Source organism: Microtus pennsylvanicus, chromosome 5 (genome assembly GCF_037038515.1).
Source record: "Microtus pennsylvanicus isolate mMicPen1 chromosome 5, mMicPen1.hap1, whole genome shotgun sequence".
NCBI lineage: Eukaryota > Metazoa > Chordata > Mammalia > Rodentia > Cricetidae > Microtus > Microtus pennsylvanicus.
Window position 1 is genome coordinate 137,039,717 of NC_134583.1, and position 23,105 is coordinate 137,062,821.

The window sequence follows — 23,105 nt, forward strand, 5'->3', positions numbered from 1 at the left end:
AAAAGCATATCGGCTGTTTGTGTAAATGTTCACCTTTTTTCCTTCAGCCCACCTTAAAGCCTGTGTCAGAACAATTATTTCTGCTCTCTGGGTGGAGTGCCCCTGAGCAAGGCTCGTGCCCAGATGACCTCATTCTGGCCTGTGCCCCCCCCCCCCCCCCGCCAATACCTGGTCCCTTCTTGAGTGAAGCTGCTGCCATCAGTATAGAGACCTGCCTCTCCTCTCAGGTAGTGAGAGGAATGTCTGTCAGGTCAGGTTAAAAAATGTCCAGCATCTCTGGGCAGCCATGGCTGGGCTCCTCAGGATCATCATCCAGCAGCAGGATGGTGGGGTTAATAGCCAGGGATTTATCGAAAGTCAGTCTGTCCTTATCTAAAGGAAGGGCTTGGTCCTGAGCACGAGTCATCCACTGGTTGGTGCCCACATCATGTGGACCTGTTACAGTTAGTTCTGTGCCAACACGGGCTTGTCAGCGTCTTTTACAAGAATTGCAGTGGATGCACTGGCTCTTAAGAAGGGGGCCATTCAGAGGCAACAGGATCCTATCTCTCTGAGATGTATCGGCCTTTTCCAGGGACTCAGGGCCTGAGTCAGGACTCCCTTGGCAATGTCCTTTCTTTCATGGATATAAAGGTGAAAGGTCATGGAGAGATGAGGGAGAGTTAGTGCTGGGGGCTACACCAGGGCCTCTTTTAAGTCCTTAAAGACCTGTTTATGTCCTCAGTCCCTTCCAAAGGGGTGTTACCTCAGCTACAGCAGAGTCCAAGGGTTTGACAATTCCAGCAAACCCAGGCATCCAAAGACTGCAACATCCAACAGCTCCCAGACATTCCCTAACTCGTTTCCGGTGGCTGCAGCTGGGATTTGCAGTGTGGCTGCTCTGCAGGCCTCTCCCCTTCTCTCAGCTCACATCCCAAGTCAGACACCTGGGTGAGCACATTTGGCTTTCATTTCAGAAACCCTATAGCCTAACTGGGATAGTTTCCCAAAGGCCTCTGGTGGCTCTCAAACAGTCCTCCTCATCCAAAAATAAATCACCTACATATGGAAGCAAGGTTACCTCAGGGTATTTACTTCGGAAGAGACTTAAATCCTTGCTGACTGCTTCCTTGCATATGGTGGGTGAGTTTTTGAACCCCCGAGGCGGTCTGGCCCAGCTTAGTTATCCTGATAGCCCTAGCTCAGGGGTCAGCCCGTTCCAGTTCATCAGGGGGATGGAGAAGAATGAATCTTTAAGCCCAGTACAGTGTGAACTTTGTGCTCTGGTGGCCACACACTGAGCAAAGTGTAGGGATCTGGAACGTAGTTGGTGAACAGATTCTACCCTCTAGTTCACTTCCCATGTGTCCTGTACTGGTCTATGGTCTCCAGTTCCAGGCTTTTGGATGGGCAACAAGGGGGTGTTCCGGGCTGAATGGAATAAGTATGAATAACAAGGAATAAGTCCAAGGCAAGATGTATCCAATCCGATCTGGGTGGATCTGGACTTACCAAAGGTGATATTAACCTCTGGTCAGGCTATCTGAGAATGAAAAGTACCCTGGGAGGGCCAGTCAGTCCTGAATGTGGGCCATTCAGTGTCAGAATGTTACAGAGGTGATGTTTGGTGACAGAATAAATGGAGGCAGAGCTTTTGTTTCCTGACCACACGGTCCCAGATAATCACACAGAAACATATTAATTACAAACTGTTTGGCATATTGTTCAGGCTTATTACTATCTCTTACATTTAAATGAACCCATTTCTATTAATCTATGCATTGCCACATGGCCGTGGCTTTTACCAGTCTGCTAGCATGTTGTTTCTTGGGTGGCTGCCCATGTCTCTCTCAACTCTGCCCTTCTGCATCCAAGTCCTTAGTTTGATTGTTCGACCTAACCCTATCCTGCCTGGTTATTGCTCAATCAGCTTTTATTATTAACCAATGGGAACAATACATATTCACAGTATCCAGAAGCATCCCACAGCAATCATCTTCCTTAACTATAGTGGGGTAGATTTATTAAAGTCTTTAGAACATAGGTTAGAGGGTTGTTAGGCATGTGAGTCTTATTACCCACACGGTCCATCAGTTCAGTCACCCCAAGTGCAAGCTAAACGGATTAATACAGAAAGTACACATGGCAGGAAGAGGACAGTAAAAATGAAGCCAAAGACAAGATACACAAAACACAAACAAGACACAAAGCCAGACCAAGACCCTCAGGTGGGCAGTGCAACATCTTGCTCTTTGCCCTGGAGAGGAGAATATTGGGGTCCATTTGAACCCCTTTCATGTTCCAAATAGGAATCTCACAAAATAGAACCAGACTATAACTCACCAGGAGGCCTCTGTGGATGATTGCTGCTTTTCTAAACACAAAAGTTTACCCCAATAGTCCATGAACTGAATGCAGTCTTGGCGCCTTGGAACATCTCAAGGCATGTGCCTCCTAAGGCAGCCCCCCAGGCACCCAGAGTTCCAGACCGAAGGTCTGAGTTTAGAATTTGGGTGAGTGTCTGAATCTCACTGAGGCCTCCAGAAATGTTAACCCCAAAGGTAATAATAAGACCATTACCACATGTAGACGGAGATTATACTTTTGTTTCCTGGCCACTCAAACACAAATAATCACATAGAAACTATATTTATTAGAACGTAGTTTGGCCAACAACTCAGGCATATTCCTAGCTAGCTCTTAAACCTTAAATTAACCCATTTCTTTTAATCTGTATATTGCCAAGAGACTGTGGCTTACTGGTAAGATTCTGGCGTCTGTTTCCTTCAGTAGCTACATGGCATCTACTTGACTCCACCTACTCTCTCTATATATCTCTGTTTGATTTCCCCCTGGCTTTACTCAGCTAAGCCATTGGCCAAAACAGCTTTAGTCATCAACCAATAAAGCAGCACGCATACAAAAGGACTTCCCACATCAACCACACTTTAAAGCCAAATTCGAAACAAACTTGATGGGGGAGGGGTGGTGAAATGTTATGTAGTTGTGTCTACTGGGGTTTCCCGAAAGTTTTGTATACATGTTCATTCTAAGTCACACACACCTTCCCCTCATCAGAAGGAAAAAGGGAGGCTGCAGAGATGAAGCTCAGGTAAGAGTCAGTCCATCCTGTGTAACTGGAGACTCCTCATCCCACCAGGTCCCAAGGCCACTTTTAAAGTAACCACTCAGAGGTTTAATATTAATTACATACTGTTTGGCTTATTAGCTCAGGCTTATTATTAACTAGTGCTTACAACTTAAAGTAATCCATTTTTATTAATATTTTACCACGAGGTTCATGGCTTGTTACCTCACATCTTGCTTCCCCAGCAGCTGCTGGCATCCTCCTTGACTTTACCTTCTTTCTCCCTGTATTGTTTGGCCTCTCTGCCCAGCTATATTCTGCCCTGCCATAGGCCAAAGCAGCATCCTTATTAATCAATAGTAATAAAAAAATAATCACAGCATACAGAGGTGCATCCCACATTAATTCTGCTCTAGCCGAGTACCCACATTGAGTTCCCAGCTCACAGCTACCTAGAAGCTACTGGGAGATTGGACACTTCTGGTCTTCACAAATACCTACATGTGTGCATGCATAGACACACACACGTGTGTGCACACACTTAAAAATAAATCTCTTGCTAAGAGGAAAAGGAAAAGACATTTCCAACCCTGTTTTCACTAAGGATTCTTGAATGGTTTGGCTTTTGCATGTCATTTTTATAAAAAAAAAATCCAGTACCCCTTAATCAAATTATGCCTTTGAATTTTATTTAGAGAGTATAAAAAGAGCTCAAATAATTTAAATGATAAGAATTTGGTTCTTGAAAAAAAATGGTTTTAACACCATCATTACTTTTATTAATCTTGGGAATTAAAGCTAATTTGTTCTTCCTTAGCTTAAAAAAAACATATTATTGAAACATACCAGGGTCAGCTCTAAATCATGACATTCCATTGTAAAGTCTTACACTTCTTGCCATGCAGGCTATTTTTTGAAAATAAAGTACAAGAAGATAAAGAGAGAAAAGAGTTGGAAAGGAGCCTTGAGGAGTCAGTGCCCGTACCTCCGCCTGTAATCCTGCCACCACCTCCTCCACCTCCCACTAAGAAGAAAGGGCAGAAGCCAGGTGAGTGGCTTGCCATCTTCCAGCGCTGTAACCAGAGACCATGTTTCATTTCACAGCCACCAAGACCTGAATAGTAGTTGTGCCCCATGTTGGGCACCATTCATAATTTTTTTCCAGGCCACTCAGTCCCAAATAATCACACAGAAATTATATTAATTACAACACTGTCTGGCCAATAGCTTAGGTATATTCCCAGCTAGCTCTTACATCTTAAATTAACCCCTTTCTATTAATTTATGTATCACCATGAGACTGTGGCCTACCAGAAAGGTTCTGGCGTCCTTCTCCTTCAGCAGCTACATGGCATCTGCCTGACTCCTCTCTCTCTCTCTCTCTCTCTCTCTCTCTCTCTCTCTCTGTTCTGATTTTCTGCCTGGCTTTACTCTGCTAAGCCACTGGCCCAATCAGCTTTATTCATCAACCAATAAAAACAATACATATACAGAAGAACTTCCCACATCACAGCACCATTTGCTGCAAAGGTATGAAGAATAAAGGCCGGGCTTTGGGGTAGGCAGTGCCCAGCAAGGTGCCATCTGACTCCCTTGAATCTGTTGTGCTGGGTGGACTAGGTTCATTCTCACTTTACCCTCCCCTTTTATTTGAGAAACGAAATGATTATGCTGTTATTCATAGGTGAGCACTATTGAATAAAAGGCCTTAAACAATGGCAGTGAGAGAGGGGTAAGAGGAAGGTGGGAACATGGAGGGCAGGGATTTGCACCTCCCTGAAGTTTTCCATGAGGCAATCAAAAAGCCATCCCATAATAAAGGGTCTGCTTTGCCAGAGGCGAGTTCTATGATCTAATCACATATCTGATTATAGTGGTTTATTATTTGTGTTTTAATAAATAAAGCTTGCCTAGAGATCAGAATGCAAAGCAGCCACACTAGTCAGCCATACAGGCCAGGCAGTGGTGGCACACACCTTCAATCCCAGCACTAGGGAGGTGGAGACTGGAATGATATGGCTGGGTGAAGAGAGGAATATAAAGGGGAAGAGACAGGAACTCACTGGAGTCTGGAGTCTGAGGTTTGCTGGAGACAGACGGAATCTGAAGACAGGATCACCCCTTTGGTCTGAGCATTGGCAGAGCTAAAAGAACTCTCTAGCGGTTGGCTGGTTTGCTTTTCTGATCTTCAGCTTGAACTCCAATATCTGTCTTTGGGTTTTTATCATCTGTGCTACAAAGAGCAGGAAAGACCACATCCACAGTTGTCCAGTTAAAGCGAGATGTCTTTTGGGGTACACCGACTGGCCGGCTGGCTTTCTCACTCTAAGCTGAGATTTAAGAGGACAGCCCCTGCTGATGTCTTGCGTTGCTTCTTACAGGAGCTATGAGCTGTTCACAGGGGCCAAGAGGCGGCTGTTATATGTTGTTATATGGTGAAAGTCAAGGAACAAGGGCAAGGGTGTAAATCATGTGAGTGGGGGCGCAAGTTTAGTGTAGGCTGAGACACATGCTTTGCAGTTTACAACATAAATTTATTATCAGTTACAAATAGAAACCTTAACTTGCAAGGACTCGACATAGGATAAATAGGAACTTATTCTTAACTGTCTTGGCTGCAAACAGAAACCTTAAGCTGCAAGGTATATGGCTCTGTTTTGGTCTCATATATCAGTTAGCATTGTTTTCTACAGCTTTGCTTCACTGAGACCTCTGCCTGCACTTCCAACAGAGTGCCAATGGCGGCCCCTTCAGTATGTTAGTTCTAGAACTGCCCCTGGTATCGTGAGCAGTTTTATATCTCCGAAGGACTCATGCCATGTTTCCTTCAACTTGCCGTGACTGCCAGTAGCCCAGGCCTATCTGGACACACAATTAAAAAGTGGGTGTCATTAAATAAGAAAACACCAGCCTGGCAGTGTTGGCCCACACCCTTAATTCCAGCACTCAGGAGGCAGAGGCAGGCTGATCTTTGTGAGTCTGGGGCCAGCCTGGTCTACAGAGTGAGTTCCAGGACAACCAGAGATACACAGAGAAACCCTGTGTCAGAAAATAATAATAATGAGGAGACCGAAGAAGAAGAAACACCACACCAGGAAGGAACAGAGAGGCAATGAAAACTGAGATCCTTTATTTCATTGTTTCTGCTTCAGAGCGAGGAACAGAACTAACCTAAGAGAGTTATGTTAGATCTGTCTTTTCTCAGAGGATGTAGACTCTACTGAGCTACAGGTGGGATGCACCAATAAACTTCACATGGCAGATGCTTTTGACTCAGAACTGAGAGCTCAAGGAAAGAGAAGTTACAGAAGGAGACAGGGATTTGCTCTGTCTTAATCGTGTGCTGGGTGCTTAGTGTCTTCTCTCCACTGAGGACCCAAGGTGGCAGTGGGAAGACCGGGAGGCTGGAGGCTGATAGGAGGGCTTGAAGAGACAGGGTGGCTGAGAAGATGGGCGAGGATTCTGGTAGACTGCTGGGCTTGGGCTCTGCAAGAGATGGTGGCCAAGGAGAACAACACATGGCTTTGGGTTTAGAGAAGAGGACGGTAAAATAGGAAGAGGTGCTCGATGTGAGGTGCACGGAAACTATGGTGTCACTGGAGAGCGGGGCTTGGAATTCGAGCACTCTAGGTTGAGCCTGCATCTGCTTCCTGTAAGATATTGTGTTATCTCTGGCTCAGTGGCTTCAGTCAGCAGTCACAACTCTGCAGTCCCTGGTCTGCTTCTCTGGCAGAGGCCCTGTGGCTCAGGCTGCATCCTGGAGGGAATTCTGTTCCTGCAGGCACCAGTTTTGGCTGCCACTAGCGGTAGCTTTAATTAAATCTCTATTGTTCTATTTAAAAATAAGATTCGAGGTTCAAAGGCTGGGGTAAAAACCCACTAGCTCAGAGAGGCTGAGTTGCAACTAGCTAATCTCACCTTGCTGGTGTCTCCCCAAGAGTGCATCCTAAGCTGCACCTACTACTTTTGGTACTCTCTCTATCCCTCCCGGGTGCCCTCTGATGCTCTATGATTGCTTTCTGTCAACTAGTTGTTAACCTGACCCAAGGTGAATTATATTTAATTAATACCAATGGAGACTCGGGGTTCACAGTGTGATCGAATATCCCCCAACAAAATTGCACAATAAATATGTTGTGGTCCCGTCACCACAACAAATCCCAGTCTACTAACACGCAACTGTGGGAGTATCAGTATCCACCTCATATGATTATGGACTATGATCATGCTGAGTGGCCTGAAAACCATCAGGCAGAGCCCAGGGCTAAGTGAGCAAATCAGAAAACCCCTGGGAGCTGAGGGGGAGAAGGCCAACCTTAACCCTCACCCTTCCGTCTGTGCTGGGTCTTCTGTGAGTGCAGCATCTGAAGAAGATGCGGTTCTATTACAGTGAGGCTTCTAGAAACGAATCCTTTGTCTCTGTTTTCCTCTCCAGGGCGGAGGGACACGCTTTTGGAAAAACCTATTATCCCCCCAGAACCCCCTGAACCCATCCTCCACGGTAGCATGGCCATAGGCGCTGTTTCACTGGCGGTGGCGAAAACCAGTGCCAGCCTGGCCAGTGTCCCTCTGTACGTGAGCATTGCATCCCTGAAGCATGGCCAGGTCAGTGAAGGTTGCACCCATCTCTGCATGGGATCTGGGACGAGGCCCTGCGCTGAACTGCCATCCTCTCTCTCCTCTGCTTCCCTGGCAGGAGCAGCCATCAGCGGCGACACTCACCATGCCTCTGCTGATGGGATCTGTGCTCAGCTGCGGGAAGGCATCACCCGGGAAGCTAAACTTAATGAAGGAAGTGATTTGCATCCCCCATCCTGGATTAACAACCAAACAAGTACCTGACTCAGCTAAGACAATTTTCCTACTTCCCCCGCCCAATCCTCCACTATTGGTGAATTTTAGTGTCAATCAAGGGGGCGTGAATAAAATATATGAAATGATATTTTAGGAAATCAAATCAATCAGAAGAAAGCAGGAACTCAAACAAAAGGAAACAGACCCTCTTAGTGGTTTGGTCTGGTTTGGTCCAGCCTTGGCTCATATTAGTGACTCAAAGGAGCGAGGTCTTGTGGGAGCTATCATCTGAGAATACCCCGAGTATCTGCTTGTTGGCTGTAGCAGGAGCCGGCACTCCCCAGCGACCTATTCTGTTATATAAAGAACTCCAGGCTAGCAGACCATGCATTCAATGCTCATTTGTGAGATGAATGCATCCTATGTGGGAGCTTCATTTCCCAGGTGTGCTGGTGAGGTCTACATCGCCCTTTGGAGAGTCAGTATGTATGCTCCCGAGTCCTCTACAAGGTTCATGCTACGGTGAGTGTTTTCAGAAAAAGGAGAGGAAGCTCCCCCCATCCTTCCTGTGATGAGTGAAACTTTGTAAATTGTGAAAATAAGCTGTACAAAAGTTTCACTTGCTTTCTCTGTGAAAAAGAATCCCTTTAAACAAAATTCTTATTACCTCACAATATCCGTTTTCACGTGACACTCCAGCCGTCAGATTATCTGTGAGGCCATTTTCAGGCCCTGTGGCAGGACCCCTCTGTGGTCTTGGGACTCCAGAGCATTCTGCATGCCATCCTCACCTTCCTGTGCTGACGCCCTCAAGATCACAGCCCCACCTCCTGCTCTTCCTCCTTTTAAAGATGCACTTATTTCTGTTTTATGCGTATGGGTGTTTTGGTTGCATGTGTCTGTGCACCCTGTCTATCTAGCGCCTGAGGAGGCCAGGAGAGGGTAATGGAATCTCTGCAATTGGGACTACAGATAATTGTTAGCTGTCCTGTGGATGCCGGGAACTGAACCTGTGTCCCCTGCAAAAACAAATGCGTTTCCAGATGAGCCATCCCTGTAGCCCCACTGTTCGACTTCTTACGTGACTAGTTAGCCAGGCCTCCTTGGTGACCTGCGGCATGCATTGCTACCTTGTCCAGCCTGGCCAGGAGGCTATGATAAAGAAGGGTTCGCTGGTTTTCACCATGAAGATGCCAAGACAAGATGCCTGGCACTCACACACAAACCAACAGGGGTCATTGTGCAGGCCACACCCTCCACTAACTGGCAGTCCTCAGTAAGAAATCCAGAACAGTTTCAGGAAACACTGGCCATCGGGGTATGACTCTCGCGCTTGTCATCTGCAGAATGAAGTTGTACACCATGGCTGTTCTGCTTACAGGGTATAGAGCTGCTCCTGGAAATTCAGAAACAAATCAACAGAGTGATTGAGACGGTATGTAAAGGCAGCCTGGGGAAGCAGCGACACCTGAATTCAGCTCCTGGTTCATTTGGGGTTAAATCAGTATTGCTGTTGCTGCTATGAAGAATGCATTCATTTGCTTTGGGTTTCCTATCCAAACCAAGCTGTTCTAGTTTGCTTTCTCATGCTGTAATAAACAGCATAACTAAAAAAAAGCAGCCTGAGAGGAGAGGGTTTATTTGGCTTCCATTTCCAGGTACCAGTCCATCACTAAGGAAAGTCAGGGCAGGAACCTGGAGCCGAAGACATGGAGGGACGTTGCTTGCTGGCTTGCTTCCCCTGGCTTGTTCAGCTACCTTTCTTTCTTTCGTGGTTCATATAGTCTGCACATTTAATCACTTTAAAATCTCCAGCATTATCTTGGGTCCATTAAATAGAACCAGCTGTAGTAATAAGAGCGTCGGGGCTGCGTCCCCAGCACCCCGGCTGTCCACATGGCTAGCTTATGCTCCAAAATAATTACACGGAAACGGTATTCTTTTAAACACTGCTTGGCCCATTTCTATCTAGCCTCTTCTAGGCTAACTCTCGCACCTGGACTAGCCCATTTCTAATATTCTATGTAGCACAGCTAGGTGGCTTACCGGGAAGATTCTAGCCTACGTCCATCCTGGGTGGGAGCTTCATCGCGTGTGTCTGCGTGTACCCGCACAAAATAAAGGCAATGCAGATATCAAAGAATATTTACCACTTTAATGTTAAACTTACAGAACCAAAGTTCCAGCGTAGTACAGGTAGGGAGGAAAAAGGGAGCGAGCCGCCTCTCCGCGCACCATTTATTGGCAGGCATTCGCCTGAGGCAAACCCCGCCCTCTAAAGGGGGCTGTCTTAACCCTACATCTGCGCAGGAGCGGGGCACCTAGGTGACTCTGGGTTTGTGTCAAGTTGACAGCTGAAGCTCCCTGTGATCCAAGTGCATACATTGTTCATTGGCAGTGGATCTGTCTGTCTTCCGAGATATTAGACAATCCTGGTTTAGTTCCTGAGACACTGGCTCTTTGCTAAGGTCATCCTTTAGGATTTATAAAGTATTTCATGACCTTTGGCTCTCTCCAAAGATCAAACACACCTTGATTTTACTCTGAGAATATTGGGCCTGTAAGAGCAAATCCTGCAGTGGCAGATAGAAGTCCTGAAGGTCAGGAGAGGGTTTGTTATTCGCCTGCACACACCAGGAGTTGCTGGTGTGACCTGTGTATGCTTGGAGGAAAAGCAGCGTGCAGTGGGTGAAGGGCAGAAGAGGATGAACTAAAAATGGACTTGAGTTGGAGAAAGAACTAGGGACTTTAAGAAGAGCATTTCTGGAATGATCCGTGTGTGTGTGTGTGTGTGTGTGTGTATGTGTGTGTGTGTGTGTGTCGCTGACTCCATTTGTATGGGAATGGGAATGAGATTCATGGTGTGGAAGATGGGTTCCCTAAGAACAGCCAGCTTCAGCTCTGCTTGCTGTCTCCAGGATGTCTGAAATACCAAGGGATACAATTTTCTTTATCTTCTCATCCCACAGCTCCCACCTCCAAAACCAGAGACCAAAAAGGGGCATGATGGGGGCAAAAGAGGTCAGGTAAGCACGTGCTCTCCACCTCGGGTGCCCTGTGTGCCCTGCTCCCCGCCCCTCACTTAGTATTTTGCTTCAAAGCCCAGGACCAAGTCAAAGAAATGGTAACTTTGCTTCAAGGGTGCCAATGTGGAGCTGGGGTCCCGGCCTTCCTCTTCCTGGCTGCAGGTTTTCTGGAGAGCCATCATCAACTGTTGAAATCTTTGTCTATTTGGGTTTTTGGAGACAGGGTTTCTCTGTGTAGTCCTGACTGCCTTGGAACACACTCTAGATCAGTCTGGCCTCAAACTCGGAGATCCTCATGCCTCTGCCTCCTGAGTGCTGGGATTAAAGTGTGTGCCATCACCACCCAGCATTATCTGAAATCTTAAGATTGCAGGGTAGACTTCATGACTGGCAGGACTGAATTTAACCCTGCAGGTAAAAGACTTAGGAGCGAGACTGTCTGTATAAATAGCAGAGTAGCAAAGGATCGTCTAGAAGTCAGAGTACCTCCAACAGAGGGAGAAAGAAAAAGGCAGTGTTCACACTCGTGGAGGTCAGAGAACATAGAAAAGTTGGTTCTCTCCTTCCACCACGTGGCACTTGGGTGCCAGGCCTGGGAGGATGTAGCTTCCCCCCTGAGTTACCTTCCTAGCACTCATTTAAAAAAAAATTGATCAGTGCTCCCCTAGAAGAAACCAGAACATAAGAAAGTCAGTTTGGGAGAGGAGGATTGACCAAGTTGGAGATCCGTGGATGCTTACAGGGATAGCCTGGTGATGGGTGGCTCAGGTTAGCCCCATGGAGAAGGACAGAGCCAGTCAGGTAGAGTAGTTAGGCGCACAGAAGAAAGACAAGCAGATGGGGTAGGGGAAATTAAATGCCCAGACCAGGGGTGGGGGTGGGTGGTTTGGAAGCAGATGTCATCAAAAGTGGAAGGAGTCGATCTTTGGAGACCCATGTCACAGGGTGTTCCAGCAACCTTAACACGCTGTGGTGACTTGAACCGTCTTCTTTGGATTTTGCAGCAGCCGATCATGGGCAAGATGTCCCACCTTGGCTGTCTAACTGTTAACTACGACACCATAGAGCAGCCGCTGCTTCTTATCCAGGGGATCTGCTCGAACCTGGGGCTAGAGCTGGGAATGAGCCTGCACCTGGCCATCAACTGCGCTGCGCACGAGTTAATGGACTACGTGAGTTCCCAAAGTGGCCTCCCTGTTTGCAGGACATGATTTCTACATTAGAACTTACCTGGGTATTTTCTGAACGGATGCCATCGTAGATGCATAAATAAAAGTGGAGTTGAGAATGCCAGATTAGGTAATGACTAGAAAATAATGTACTATTGGTTTTCTAAAGTAGCATAAAGTATCATGGTTACATACTTAGAAATTCTGCAATTAAAATGGACACATTAAATGAAGGTTTTAAAAGTGAAAAAAGTATAAAATCCCTTCATTTGTGGACTCCTTAGGAACCTACTTAATTGCATGATTTATAGAGTAATCATGAAAGCTGTTGGGAAATAATTTAACAATCTGGTACGTTTTGTGAGCATAAATAATTTGGTTGGTAAATGCTGAATTTGTCAAGCATGAGATCTAACCCTGATTCACACATGCTAGGCAAGTGTTCTACCACTGAGCTACATCCCCAAGTTATTAAGTTTATGAGGAATACTAAATACATCATTGCCCCTGACCTGGACCATCACCTGGTGATCAGTTCACCTACAGAGAGGACCATTTAAAAGGAAATGAATGCTGCCCCCCCCCACACACACCCCAGGCTACAGCAGCAGCTCACCTCTATGCCTGGGAATCTGTGTGTTAAGAAATCTAGTCTCTTTCCATGTTACATGCTTGCACATACATCCCATCCTCAGATACGCCAAGGCTGGTTCTTGGTTTTACCTAATGCCCGTCATCCTGAAGCACACCAGTGCCGACTTGGTAATTAACGTTGGCTCAGGAAACACGGCCAATAGGATCTCACCTGACTGAGTTCTAACTGCCGCTACAGAGACAGTTTTGAACAGTCTAGAAGAACCCTAAGTTTTGGCTGATTTCTAGAAGTTATTCTACTTTGTACAGAAACGAAGCACATAAAGGGAAGCTTGAAGTAATTTCCTATTCTTCACGTAATGATTGGTTCCCAGGCACACCATTGAGAAAAATAATTGCATGTTTGCATCAGCAACGTATACCCAGAACTATGAATATGCTGACTGCTAGCGCTAACTAGAATGAGTATTTATCGCTTATAGTCAGTAAAATGTATTAGCTTGATATCAGATAATTCTTACAATAATGTTAGTTCAAAGTCATTAGCATTTCTTCACTGACAAGACAGGATTTTTAAGCTTCTCATTATAGAAGCTAAAACTTCTCGCTGTTTTTTTATGTGAAAAAGGTAGAAAATCCTTTTAACTGTAGACTTCTTAGGGACCCGCTTAGTTCCAGTAGAGTCCGCCCTGTTAGCTGGAGCAGCAGGAGGGAATCAGTGAAGCAAACCGCCTACTTCCTAGTGCACCTCCTCCCTAACCTAAGCCTCCCGGTGCCACCCCTGGTCACAAGCTTGAAAGAAAACTGCTTTGTCTTGCAGAACTAAACTGGATCCTTCAACCCTGTTTGCTTCCATACTTAGGTCAGGAATCTTTGCGGAAATCAATGGAAAGGCTTGCACCAGCACCCGCCCCTTCCAGGGCAAGGGGCAGGCTACCTGGGAAAGAGCCACCTTGCCAGGACCACTTGCCGCTACTGCTGGGTGTTAGTTTGCAGAAACTTCACCCTGAATTCAGAGTTTGCTATGTTCACAGAAAGGGGAACAAGCGACTTGCTCCCTGTGAGCGGAAGGAGAGTGGGCTCTCGAGTGGGCAGGCCTGTATTGCTGCTGTGTGTGGCAGCTTAGGGATTGGTGTTTTCGCTCACCTACCCAGGCCGCTGGGGGCCTGCACTACCATGTCATAACCCTAAATAGAAAGCCATTCTTCTCCCACTCTCCACCTGTTCTCTGTGTGTGCAGATGGCTCCATCTGAAGTCAGTGGGAAGAACTCTCTCTGGGGCATCGACAGCAATGGTGACTTGCCTTCCCTGGGTTAAAAACTGAAATGAAATTTAAAGTACAGGGGAGGGGAAACTGCAGTCGGGATATATGAGAGAATTTAAAAAAAAGAAAAAGAAAGTACAGTGCACAGTGGAATGTGCCCAGAAAAGAACCAGTGTATAATCATCAGTGTGAAATAGTTTGAATGACATGGTCGCCCTCTGAAGAACCCATCATTTATCTTTCACTGCCTCCCTTACACACATCAGAGCAAGGGAAAGTACGAAGTGATGGCGGGCACCTACAAAAGCATGGCTGAGATGGTGGACCTGTACGTGGATCTGATCAACAAGTATCCTGCCATCATTGCCTTGATTGATCCCTTCAGGAAGGAGGTAAGCAGGGCCACCTTCTCTGTTCCCCAACATATATTTTACACGTGATGAAGTAAGGAGTCTCACCTTCCACATTTTATAACAAAGCAGAATACAAAACCCATTCTTCTGACGTCTGTTGCTGGGAACGTGTTGTAATTTGGGCTGGGCTGGACTGCTTTGTTTTGGCATTTGTGAAAAGGCACTTACCAAGCCCGTGAATAGCAGAAACACAATTACCTAGGAGCATGCCCGTCTGTGAAATGAAACGAGCCATTCGCAAACCCTTCAGGAGTACCTGTGTATTTACAGCAGCCTGACGGCCGGAAGCCGGCCCTGCTGTGCCAGCCAGTGCTTCCATAGGTTAATCATATAGCATTTTCCTGCGCTCATGGAAACAGGACTTCCATAAAGCCAGATATTCCCCAGGCAAAGGCTGGCTACTATGTCTGCATACAATTAGCACGGCTGTATTTTGAGAAGGTTTCAGATCCAGTGTATTCAAATGAACACATCTGAACAGGGCCATCTAAAGGCCTGGGAAGACCACATCCAAAACTGGACTTCTTGATTTTTATGGCTTTGAGAACCATCTATATGTGGAACAGATATCCTCTCTGAGACAACGAATTAGATTCCAGACAATAGGGAAGCTAGATCGAATTTGGAGTTTCAGGGCTCCTCTTTCTCAGCCTAGAAAACTTACGGTACTCTCAGAAAACGCAGCTGAACTCAGGGCCCAGGACCTCACTGGGCCTTGTCGGGACAGTCCTGAGGCTGACCAAGTTCTGTCGATTTGAGAGGACCCACCACCGCACAGTCAGCAAGTATGGGATGGTTTGAAATCTGGTCCAGTGGCCAGGATAACTTTATATGCATCTAGGTCTACACATGAACACACATCTAATTAAATATTCCATGTCCTACAATGGTCTCACCATCACTAACACAATAGTCTTAACAAATAAAGATGCTCAAGGCCCTTACAAGCTCTTTTTCAGGTGTTAGTTTGTTTTGCGGAAATAACCAAAGAGTCTTCTAAGCAGTCAGTGTTTAACCGCACTGTGGACAAAGCCGTGGGTGGTGATACCCGGGCCTCCAGTAACTCCGTAGGCAGTGTGGGGAGTAATACTTAAGGCGCTAATGTTTTGGTTTCTTCACCCACAAGCTCTTTAGGCTCAAATTAAATTACTCAAAGCTTCTCTCCACGAAGCTTGCTAATTTGTTTGACAGTGGCACATCCTTAAGGCACAGACGTCAAGGAAAATATTTTATGTGTTGAGAAAAAGGGTATGATTTGATTATATGCTGTTACTCCTGTTGTTCTGTGATAGCTTTCGATGCATTGTAACGATCACCTCTTAAATATCTGTTTACCCAGGACTCTGAACAGTGGGACGGCATCTATGCTGCTCTTGCTTCTAGGTGCTACATCATTGCAGGGGCTGCTTCCAGAAGCGTCTCTAAACTCCTGGAGCACAGGAATACCAGCACCCCCAAATCCCACGGGCTGGTCATAAACCACACAAACCAAACCACCATGTCTGACTTGGTGGAAATAACCCATCTTCTCAATGGTGAGTAAAATATTGACCCGAGTGCCCCGTAATGGCTTGGTTATGCAACGAGCCAAACCCACACAGTACGTCCAAGTTAATAAAAAGCAAGGATTAAAACTTGAAAGCAAAAGAAGTCCAGCCATTGGTGGGGGATGGAGTGTAACTCTATGCCTGGCACCAGGATGTTCTGTGACAGACTGAGTCTACCATGTCAGACCCTTCGCTGGTCACCACCGCTGGCAGCTCACGATATCAGGCTTTCTGCCCGGTCTCCTCCAGAGGGCAGAGCCATCTTAGCGCACCCATTTGCTCTAGGCTGTAACTTTAGGGTACAGAGGAATATCAGAGACTCAGAAGGGGTACCCAGCCCTTACTGCTAAGCAACAGGTTTAAAGCTGTGACTCTTGCCCCAGGAAATCCCTGCTACCTTGTCCAGGTCGCCAGAGATAGCTGGACATTCACGAAGGTGAGGCTCCAAGCACCACGACCACGAGCAGAAGGGCTGGATGTGTCAGCCTGCCACGCCCGGGGAGGCCCTGTGAACACCCTACACGTCAGGACCAGTGAGGGAGCAGAAGGGCTGGATGTGTCAGCCTGCCACGCCCGGGGAGGCCCTGTGAACACCCTACACGTCAGGACCAGTGTGTTCGCTCTTCAGCATGAGGGCCTGAGTTCATTCCCAAGAACCTGTGTAAAAAGTCAAGTACATGTTTCTAGTCCCAGTGATGGTGTGCTGGAAGCCAAAGACAGGAGGATCCATGGACTTGCTTGCTGGTTAATCCAGCCTGCTCGGTGCAGTTCTAAGCCAATGAGAGATCTCGTCTGTCCTCTGACCTCCAAATGCATATGCACATCCATATGCTCGCCTATACACACACGCACACCCACATGGGCACATGATTAATTTACGAATCTAGGAGATTGTATGCGGAAGGGTAAGCTTCTAGCCTTCCATGCAGGCACAGACCAAGTAAGGATACGGCAATTAACTTGATTGAAACATAATTGCCTTCAGACCTCCTGGGGCTATTTTATTTCACACTGGCCTGGGGAAGTCTGGGACTGGGCACAGTTGGGAGCTAGGTCACCCTTAGAGGGGAGCTGATCTGCACAATTAAGGAAATGGCAAGAAGACCCCATTTAAGAGGAACAGTTTTTCTGTGAGCCTAGGGCCCTGGAGAAGGAAGGAGGCTCCCTAACTGCAATACCAGAAAGCCGCCAGCAGGTTGACAAAGCTGGCCGGAGAGATAGCTCATCTGATACCTTCACACCAGGGCACACAATCATTTTGTCATCATGTGTGCCCCAGCAATAACAATGATGCAATGCTGAGCCATGCACGGACAGCCCATCTATGGCGGTTCTCCAGTTGTTCCTATCCTGGGCAGTCCTAGATGCTTGTGTTACTGTCACACCCAGGGTCCCACAGTCTTCCTTTATGCTGTCTATGCAGCGTTTTGGGGGTCCTTCCTCTCCGCCTTATTCCATGCACTCCTCCAAACAGTGTTGGGAGGGGGAAAAAGCATCTGGATGCAGGACCCCAGCAAGGAATCTGGAAGGAACAGGATCCCAGAACAGGCACCTGCGGACTTGTGGCACCAGGGAGCGCAGCTGTGTGATGGGAGTGGCAGCTGTTTCAGCCTCAGGGTAAACCCTCACAGCTGAAGTAGCGGTACACAATGCCCTCTTCATTTTCCTGATGAAAATTGAAGTTTGCAGAGGTTAAATCTCCCCTTCATCCCACTTGCCCACCCTTGCTCGTTTTCAGTTCCAAATGTTTCAAAGTCAGGGCAAGTTGCCCCTTTGACTCAGATGCCCCGCTTTGCCCTTCACTTGGTCAGTTTCTCCCCATCCTTCAAGTTTTGACTTAAATGGACTGGTGCTCACGTTCACACCACACCTGACCTGCTGACCCTTAATAGTTCTGCCCTGAACTTTCTCCATTGCAATAGCAGCCTGTTTTCTCCCTGTGGTGATCACTGTGAAGACCTGTGTGGTTGACGGCTGATATCCCCAGCACAGGCAGCAATCTGGCGAGGTCACAACTGTCCTGAACACTTACTCATGGTACCCGACACACAGATACCATCCTCAGGGCTGTGAGCTAGGCAGAAGGACAGTCTCGGACCTGGAGCAGGGCTCAGAGCCAGCCTGGCAGCCAGGGGATGGGGCAGTTACCAGGTGGGCTGGCAGAACTGGCAAGGAGGTGCCCGTTGGAATGCTTCCTGCCAGGAAAACACAAACCCTGTCACTATAGAACTTTGCCTTTTAAAGACCTTGGCAAGTTTCAAGAGGTTTTGGGACTCTTAAATGTCTAAATGCCAGCAACTCTGACATCCAGATGGGAGAAAGAGAGGCGGGCATGGTGGGGCAGTGAAGGCGTAAGTCACAAACAATGCCACACCGGTTTGGAATTATGATTAATAGGGTGGTATTTATTTAAAGGGGAAAAAACTTACAGATCACTGTCAGCCCTCTGCGTAACCAGGAAGGAAGTCAAGTCACCGGCGGAGCAGGAAGTGAAGAGAGAGAGGAGAGGGAAGTGGCCGCTTTTTTAAAGGGAGAGAGACCACGCCCCAAGGGGCTGGTATCTCAGCGGCGATAGGCTGGAGGAGTGGGAGGACCTCCCGTAACACCTCCCCCTTTTGTTTAAATAAGAGAGTTCTAAACCTACTATGAAATTATATACAATAAGTACAAATATCCTATTCTAACTAGCTTAGGTCTTGTATAATAAATAAATTGGCCAAGTCATGAGAGAAAAGTAACTACATCTATATAGTCTTCAACCCCATCGAAGATCTGAGAAGGGAAATAATGTTACCTGGTTAATTAGGAAGTTCAGTAAAACAACTTCCAAAACATGCAACAAATCACAGAGACAACTAGCTACCTAGGCAATCACCCAAAGTCACATTAGCAGTGTTGAAGCAACCAACTTTGGCTAAGGCCTAACATAACTGACACACCATTTTCAAAGGCAAGCAACTTTTCAAAACTATCTTACCCTGTCTTGGCAGGATAAGACAGCCCTGTTTTATCCATTGATGCATGCTCTGTATCTTTGTCAGTGGTTGAGGTATGGGCATTTCTTTGCCCCAAGGCCAGTTCTGCCAAAAGGAAAGGCTCCAGGTGGAGTGTCTTTGGTGCTCAACATTCTCTCGGGAATAGAGTGGTGTTGCCAGGAGCAATTGTGTCTCACTACCACAAAACTCTGAGTTAGATTAAAGGCCATTTTCTACAGCTCTTTGAAGAAGTTGAAGACTATCTATACTGAGTATAATCTCTATATATCTAAAGAACCTGATTAGTCTAATTATAAATGACAAACTTAGATGACTATTAGTCTATATAATTCTCAATATCTATCTAACTTAAAGATTAAGACAATAAACAACTGTGAAACAAATGAGGACAATGACCTCCAAATATAAACAATGTACAAATATACATTGCAGTAGGTAAATATATATCAATACACAAACATTATATAAGTATCTTAATCAGAGGTAGAAATGTACACAGCAATATGGTAAATATATACAATACAATATATGTCAATACATAAAAATGTTTTAAACAAGGTAGAAACATGCATGCATACAATAGTCAATATAATTTAACTTTGTATCAATATACAAGAATCTATACCAATATATTTGTCTAAAAACAGTAACTCACAATTACAAATCTATTATTCCATCATCCCTCTTTTTTTTTTTTTTTCAAAATGATCCCTGAGCTTATAAAATTCCTCCCCCAACCCTCAATCGTATACTAATTATAATCAACCCCTAAATGATGTCCCTAAACCCAAGGGCAAACTTTACTGGGAGAGGGGACGTCGTCCTCTAGAATTACTTCCAGCTGTCATGGGGGCGACGTTCTTTCTGGGGGATCCTGTGAAAGTAAAATGATGGTTAAATTTCAAGATCAAGTCTTTTAATATTGCCAATAGTCTCTGAGTATTTTGTGCAGGTCTGGCCAAAATGTTGTATAAGATGTGCACCATTTCAGCTAACCAAGTTGGAACTGTCTTGTGCAGCTGGTACCCAAAGCAGGTCTTGTTGTAGCGCTATCAGTATCATGACGTCATATCAACCAGGTGGAGTTGTTGTTATGGGGCCCCATCTTCTTCCTGGAAACTTCAAATGTCACTTCAGGAAAAACTCATTGTTCATTATGAAAAACTTAAGCATTAATCATATAGACATATATATATATTCAATGAAAGACATGATAGATATATTCAATGAAAAGTATGATAGATATGAAGAAAAGCAAAGATGTTTTCTAAACTCATATTTCTTTCTGTCCCACATCATGGCTCTTGACATGAGACAGAAACTCCAGAAACTCTGGGTTTTTCTCTTACTAACAGGCTTGGAATTGGAGAGGGACTGAGCCAGAGTCCAACTTCAAAACCAGCTTTATAAATTTAGAAATATGGTTTAATATTACTTACACAGCCCATTCAGTTTTCTTGATATTTCCTATCGGGCAGGTATTTTTCCATCTGTCAGTATCCAAACATCCAGGGTCCCTTGAATTTCTCAAAGATGAGTGTTTTCCTGTGGAGATAAGAACAGAACCCTGCCCCCATTCTATATGTTTTTCTTACCACCTGTATGAATATAATCATTGTGGATGAGTTGTCATTTCTCCTTTCCAAGAGGTTTCTCTTCTTCAAATCGAAACTTTATTAATTTTGATGGTATCCACAATTTTTCTTCTCCTGTGGAAACAAGAGCAAAACCCCTTCCCCAACGTAGCACATCTCCTGGCTTCCACTGAGAGGTCAGCACATCTTTGAAATAAATCGGTTGATTTAGTTCAGCAGACTTTTCCATTATCCAATGTCTCTCTGCTGCTGTCGTTCCTTTCTCATTAGCGTTAAGAAAATTCAAGGTTAATAAAGCATTATGTAATCTATTTCTGGGGGTATTTTCGGTCCCTTTCTGTTTGTTCAGCATATCCTTTATAGTACGATTTGATCTTTCTATAACTGCCTGACCTGTAGGATTATTTGGTATACCTGTAATGTGTTTTATATTATAATAATCAAAAAAGCGTTTCATTTTTTTAGATACATATGCTGGACCATTATCTGTCTTTATTTGCGCAGGTATACCCATGATGGCCATAACTTCCAATAAATGTGTGATTACTGAATCAGCCTTTTCTGAGCTCAGGGCAGTAGCCCATTGAAAACCTGAATACGTGTCTATGGTGTGGTGTACATATTTTAATTTACCAAATTCTATAAAGTGGAACACATCCATCTGCCAGATTTCATTTCTCTTAGTGCCCTTTGGGTTACTCCCTGCAGGCAACGGTGTTTGATTATAGAAAGAACAAGTAGGACATCTCTTTATAATGTCCTTAGCTTGTTGCCAAGTAATGGAAAATTCTTTCTTTAGGCCTTTACTATTGACATGATGCTTCTTATGAAATTCTGAGGCCTGCAACACACTTCCAATCAATAATTGATCAATCTCAGCGTTGCCTTGGGCTAGAGGACCAGGCAGACCTGTATGGGACCGGATGTGTGTTATGTACATCGGACAAAGCCTGTTCCTGATTATGTCTTGTACCTGGATAAACAATGAAGTCAACTCTGTGTCATCTGGTATAAATTCAGCGGTTTCAATATGCAAGATAACTCTTTCTGCATATTGTGAATCTGTAACTATATTAAGAGGTTCTTTAAAATCCCTTAGCACCATAAGAATGGCATATAATTCTGCCTTCTGGACAGAATTATAAGGGCTTTGTTCCACCTTACTCAATTCATCTGACTTGTAACCTGCTTTCCCTGATTTATTTGCATCAGTATAGAACGTACGGGCTCCAGTTATTGGAGCATCACGTACAATTCTAGGAAGAATCCAAGAAGTTCTTTTTATGAGGTTAAGTCTACCACTTTTGGGATAGTTGCTATTAATTTCTCCCAAAAAATTAGCACAAGCTCTTTGCCACGGTTCATTGTCTTCCCATAACTTTTTTATTTCTTCAGTAGTAAAAGGCACTATAATTTCTGCTGGGTCTATACCTGCTAGTTGACGAAGTCTCAGCTTACCTTTTATAATTAATTCAGAGACTTTTTCCACATAAGTTTTTAATTTTTTACTTGGTTTATTAGGTATAAATATCCACTCCAAAATAATATCTTCCCTCTGCATTAGAATCCCTGTAGGAGAAATTCTGGAAGGCAATATGACTAGGATGCAGCTAAGATTTGGGTTCACCCTATCCACATGTGCCTCCTGTAATTTTTCCTCAATCATTGTCAGTTCCTTTTCTGCTTCAGCTGTCAGTTCTCTTGGACTATTCAAATCTTTATCACCATCTAAGGTTTTGTTTAAATGAACTATTAGATCAGGTGTTATCCCAACAGCTGGTCGTAGACTGGAAATGTCTCCTAACAATCTTTGGAAGTCATTAAGAGTCTTTAACCGGTCTCTCCTAATTTGTGCCTTTTGCGTTTTAATTTTCTCTAACCCTATTCTGTAACCTAGGTAATTAATAGAATTTCCTCTTTGAATCTTTTCAGGGGCAATTTGTAATCCCCACCTAGGCAAGACTTTCTTTACTTCTTCAAACATCCTTTCTAAAGTATCTTTATTTGAATCAGATAACAAGATGTCATCCATGTAATGATAAATAATGGACTTGGGGAATTGTTTACGAATTATTTCCAATGGCTTACTTACAAAATATTGGCACAGTGTAGGACTATTGAGCATACCCTGTGGGAGGACAGTCCATTGATATCTCCTATTGGGCTGAGAATTATTATAAGTAGGCACTGTGAAGGCAAATTTTTCTCTATCCTTTTCTTGTAACGGTATAGTGAAAAAACAATCTTTCAAATCAATAACTATAAGAGGCCATCCTTTTGGTAACAGAGAAGGCAAAGGAATTCCAGATTGTAGTGAGCCCATAGGTTGAATTACTTTGTTGACAGCTCTTAGATCTGTCACCATTCTCCATTTACCAGATTTCTTTTTTACAACAAACACAGGAGAATTCCAAGGGCTGGTTGATTCTTCAATGTGGTGAGCATCTAGTTGCTCCTGCACCAGCTGTTCCAATGCCTGTAGTTTATCTTCAGCTAGAGGCCACTGTTTGATCCATATTGGCTTCTCAGTTAGCCATTTTAAAGGTAGGGCTGTTGGTACCTCTAAAGGTTTGGTATTTGCTGTATGTTCTTGTACAGCCTGAATGGCTAGTGACCTTTTTCCATAATACCTCATCATA

At 45.0% G+C, this 23,105-nt stretch overlaps 1 protein-coding gene across 1 annotated transcript in view; it reads left to right on the plus strand.

Annotated features, from left to right (window-relative positions):
• The window catches only part of Eno4 (enolase 4), a 39,824-nt gene that overhangs the window by 8,489 nt on the left and 8,230 nt on the right, over positions 1–23,105 (plus strand). The window contains exons 4-11 of the mRNA XM_075974548.1: positions 3,973–4,115; positions 7,503–7,672; positions 7,764–7,901; positions 9,243–9,296; positions 10,831–10,887; positions 11,892–12,059; positions 14,182–14,307; positions 15,668–15,863. Coding sequence (XP_075830663.1) covers positions 3,973–4,115; positions 7,503–7,672; positions 7,764–7,901; positions 9,243–9,296; positions 10,831–10,887; positions 11,892–12,059; positions 14,182–14,307; positions 15,668–15,863 — 1,052 coding nt within the window. The remainder of the gene's footprint in view (positions 1–3,972; positions 4,116–7,502; positions 7,673–7,763; positions 7,902–9,242; positions 9,297–10,830; positions 10,888–11,891; positions 12,060–14,181; positions 14,308–15,667; positions 15,864–23,105) is intronic.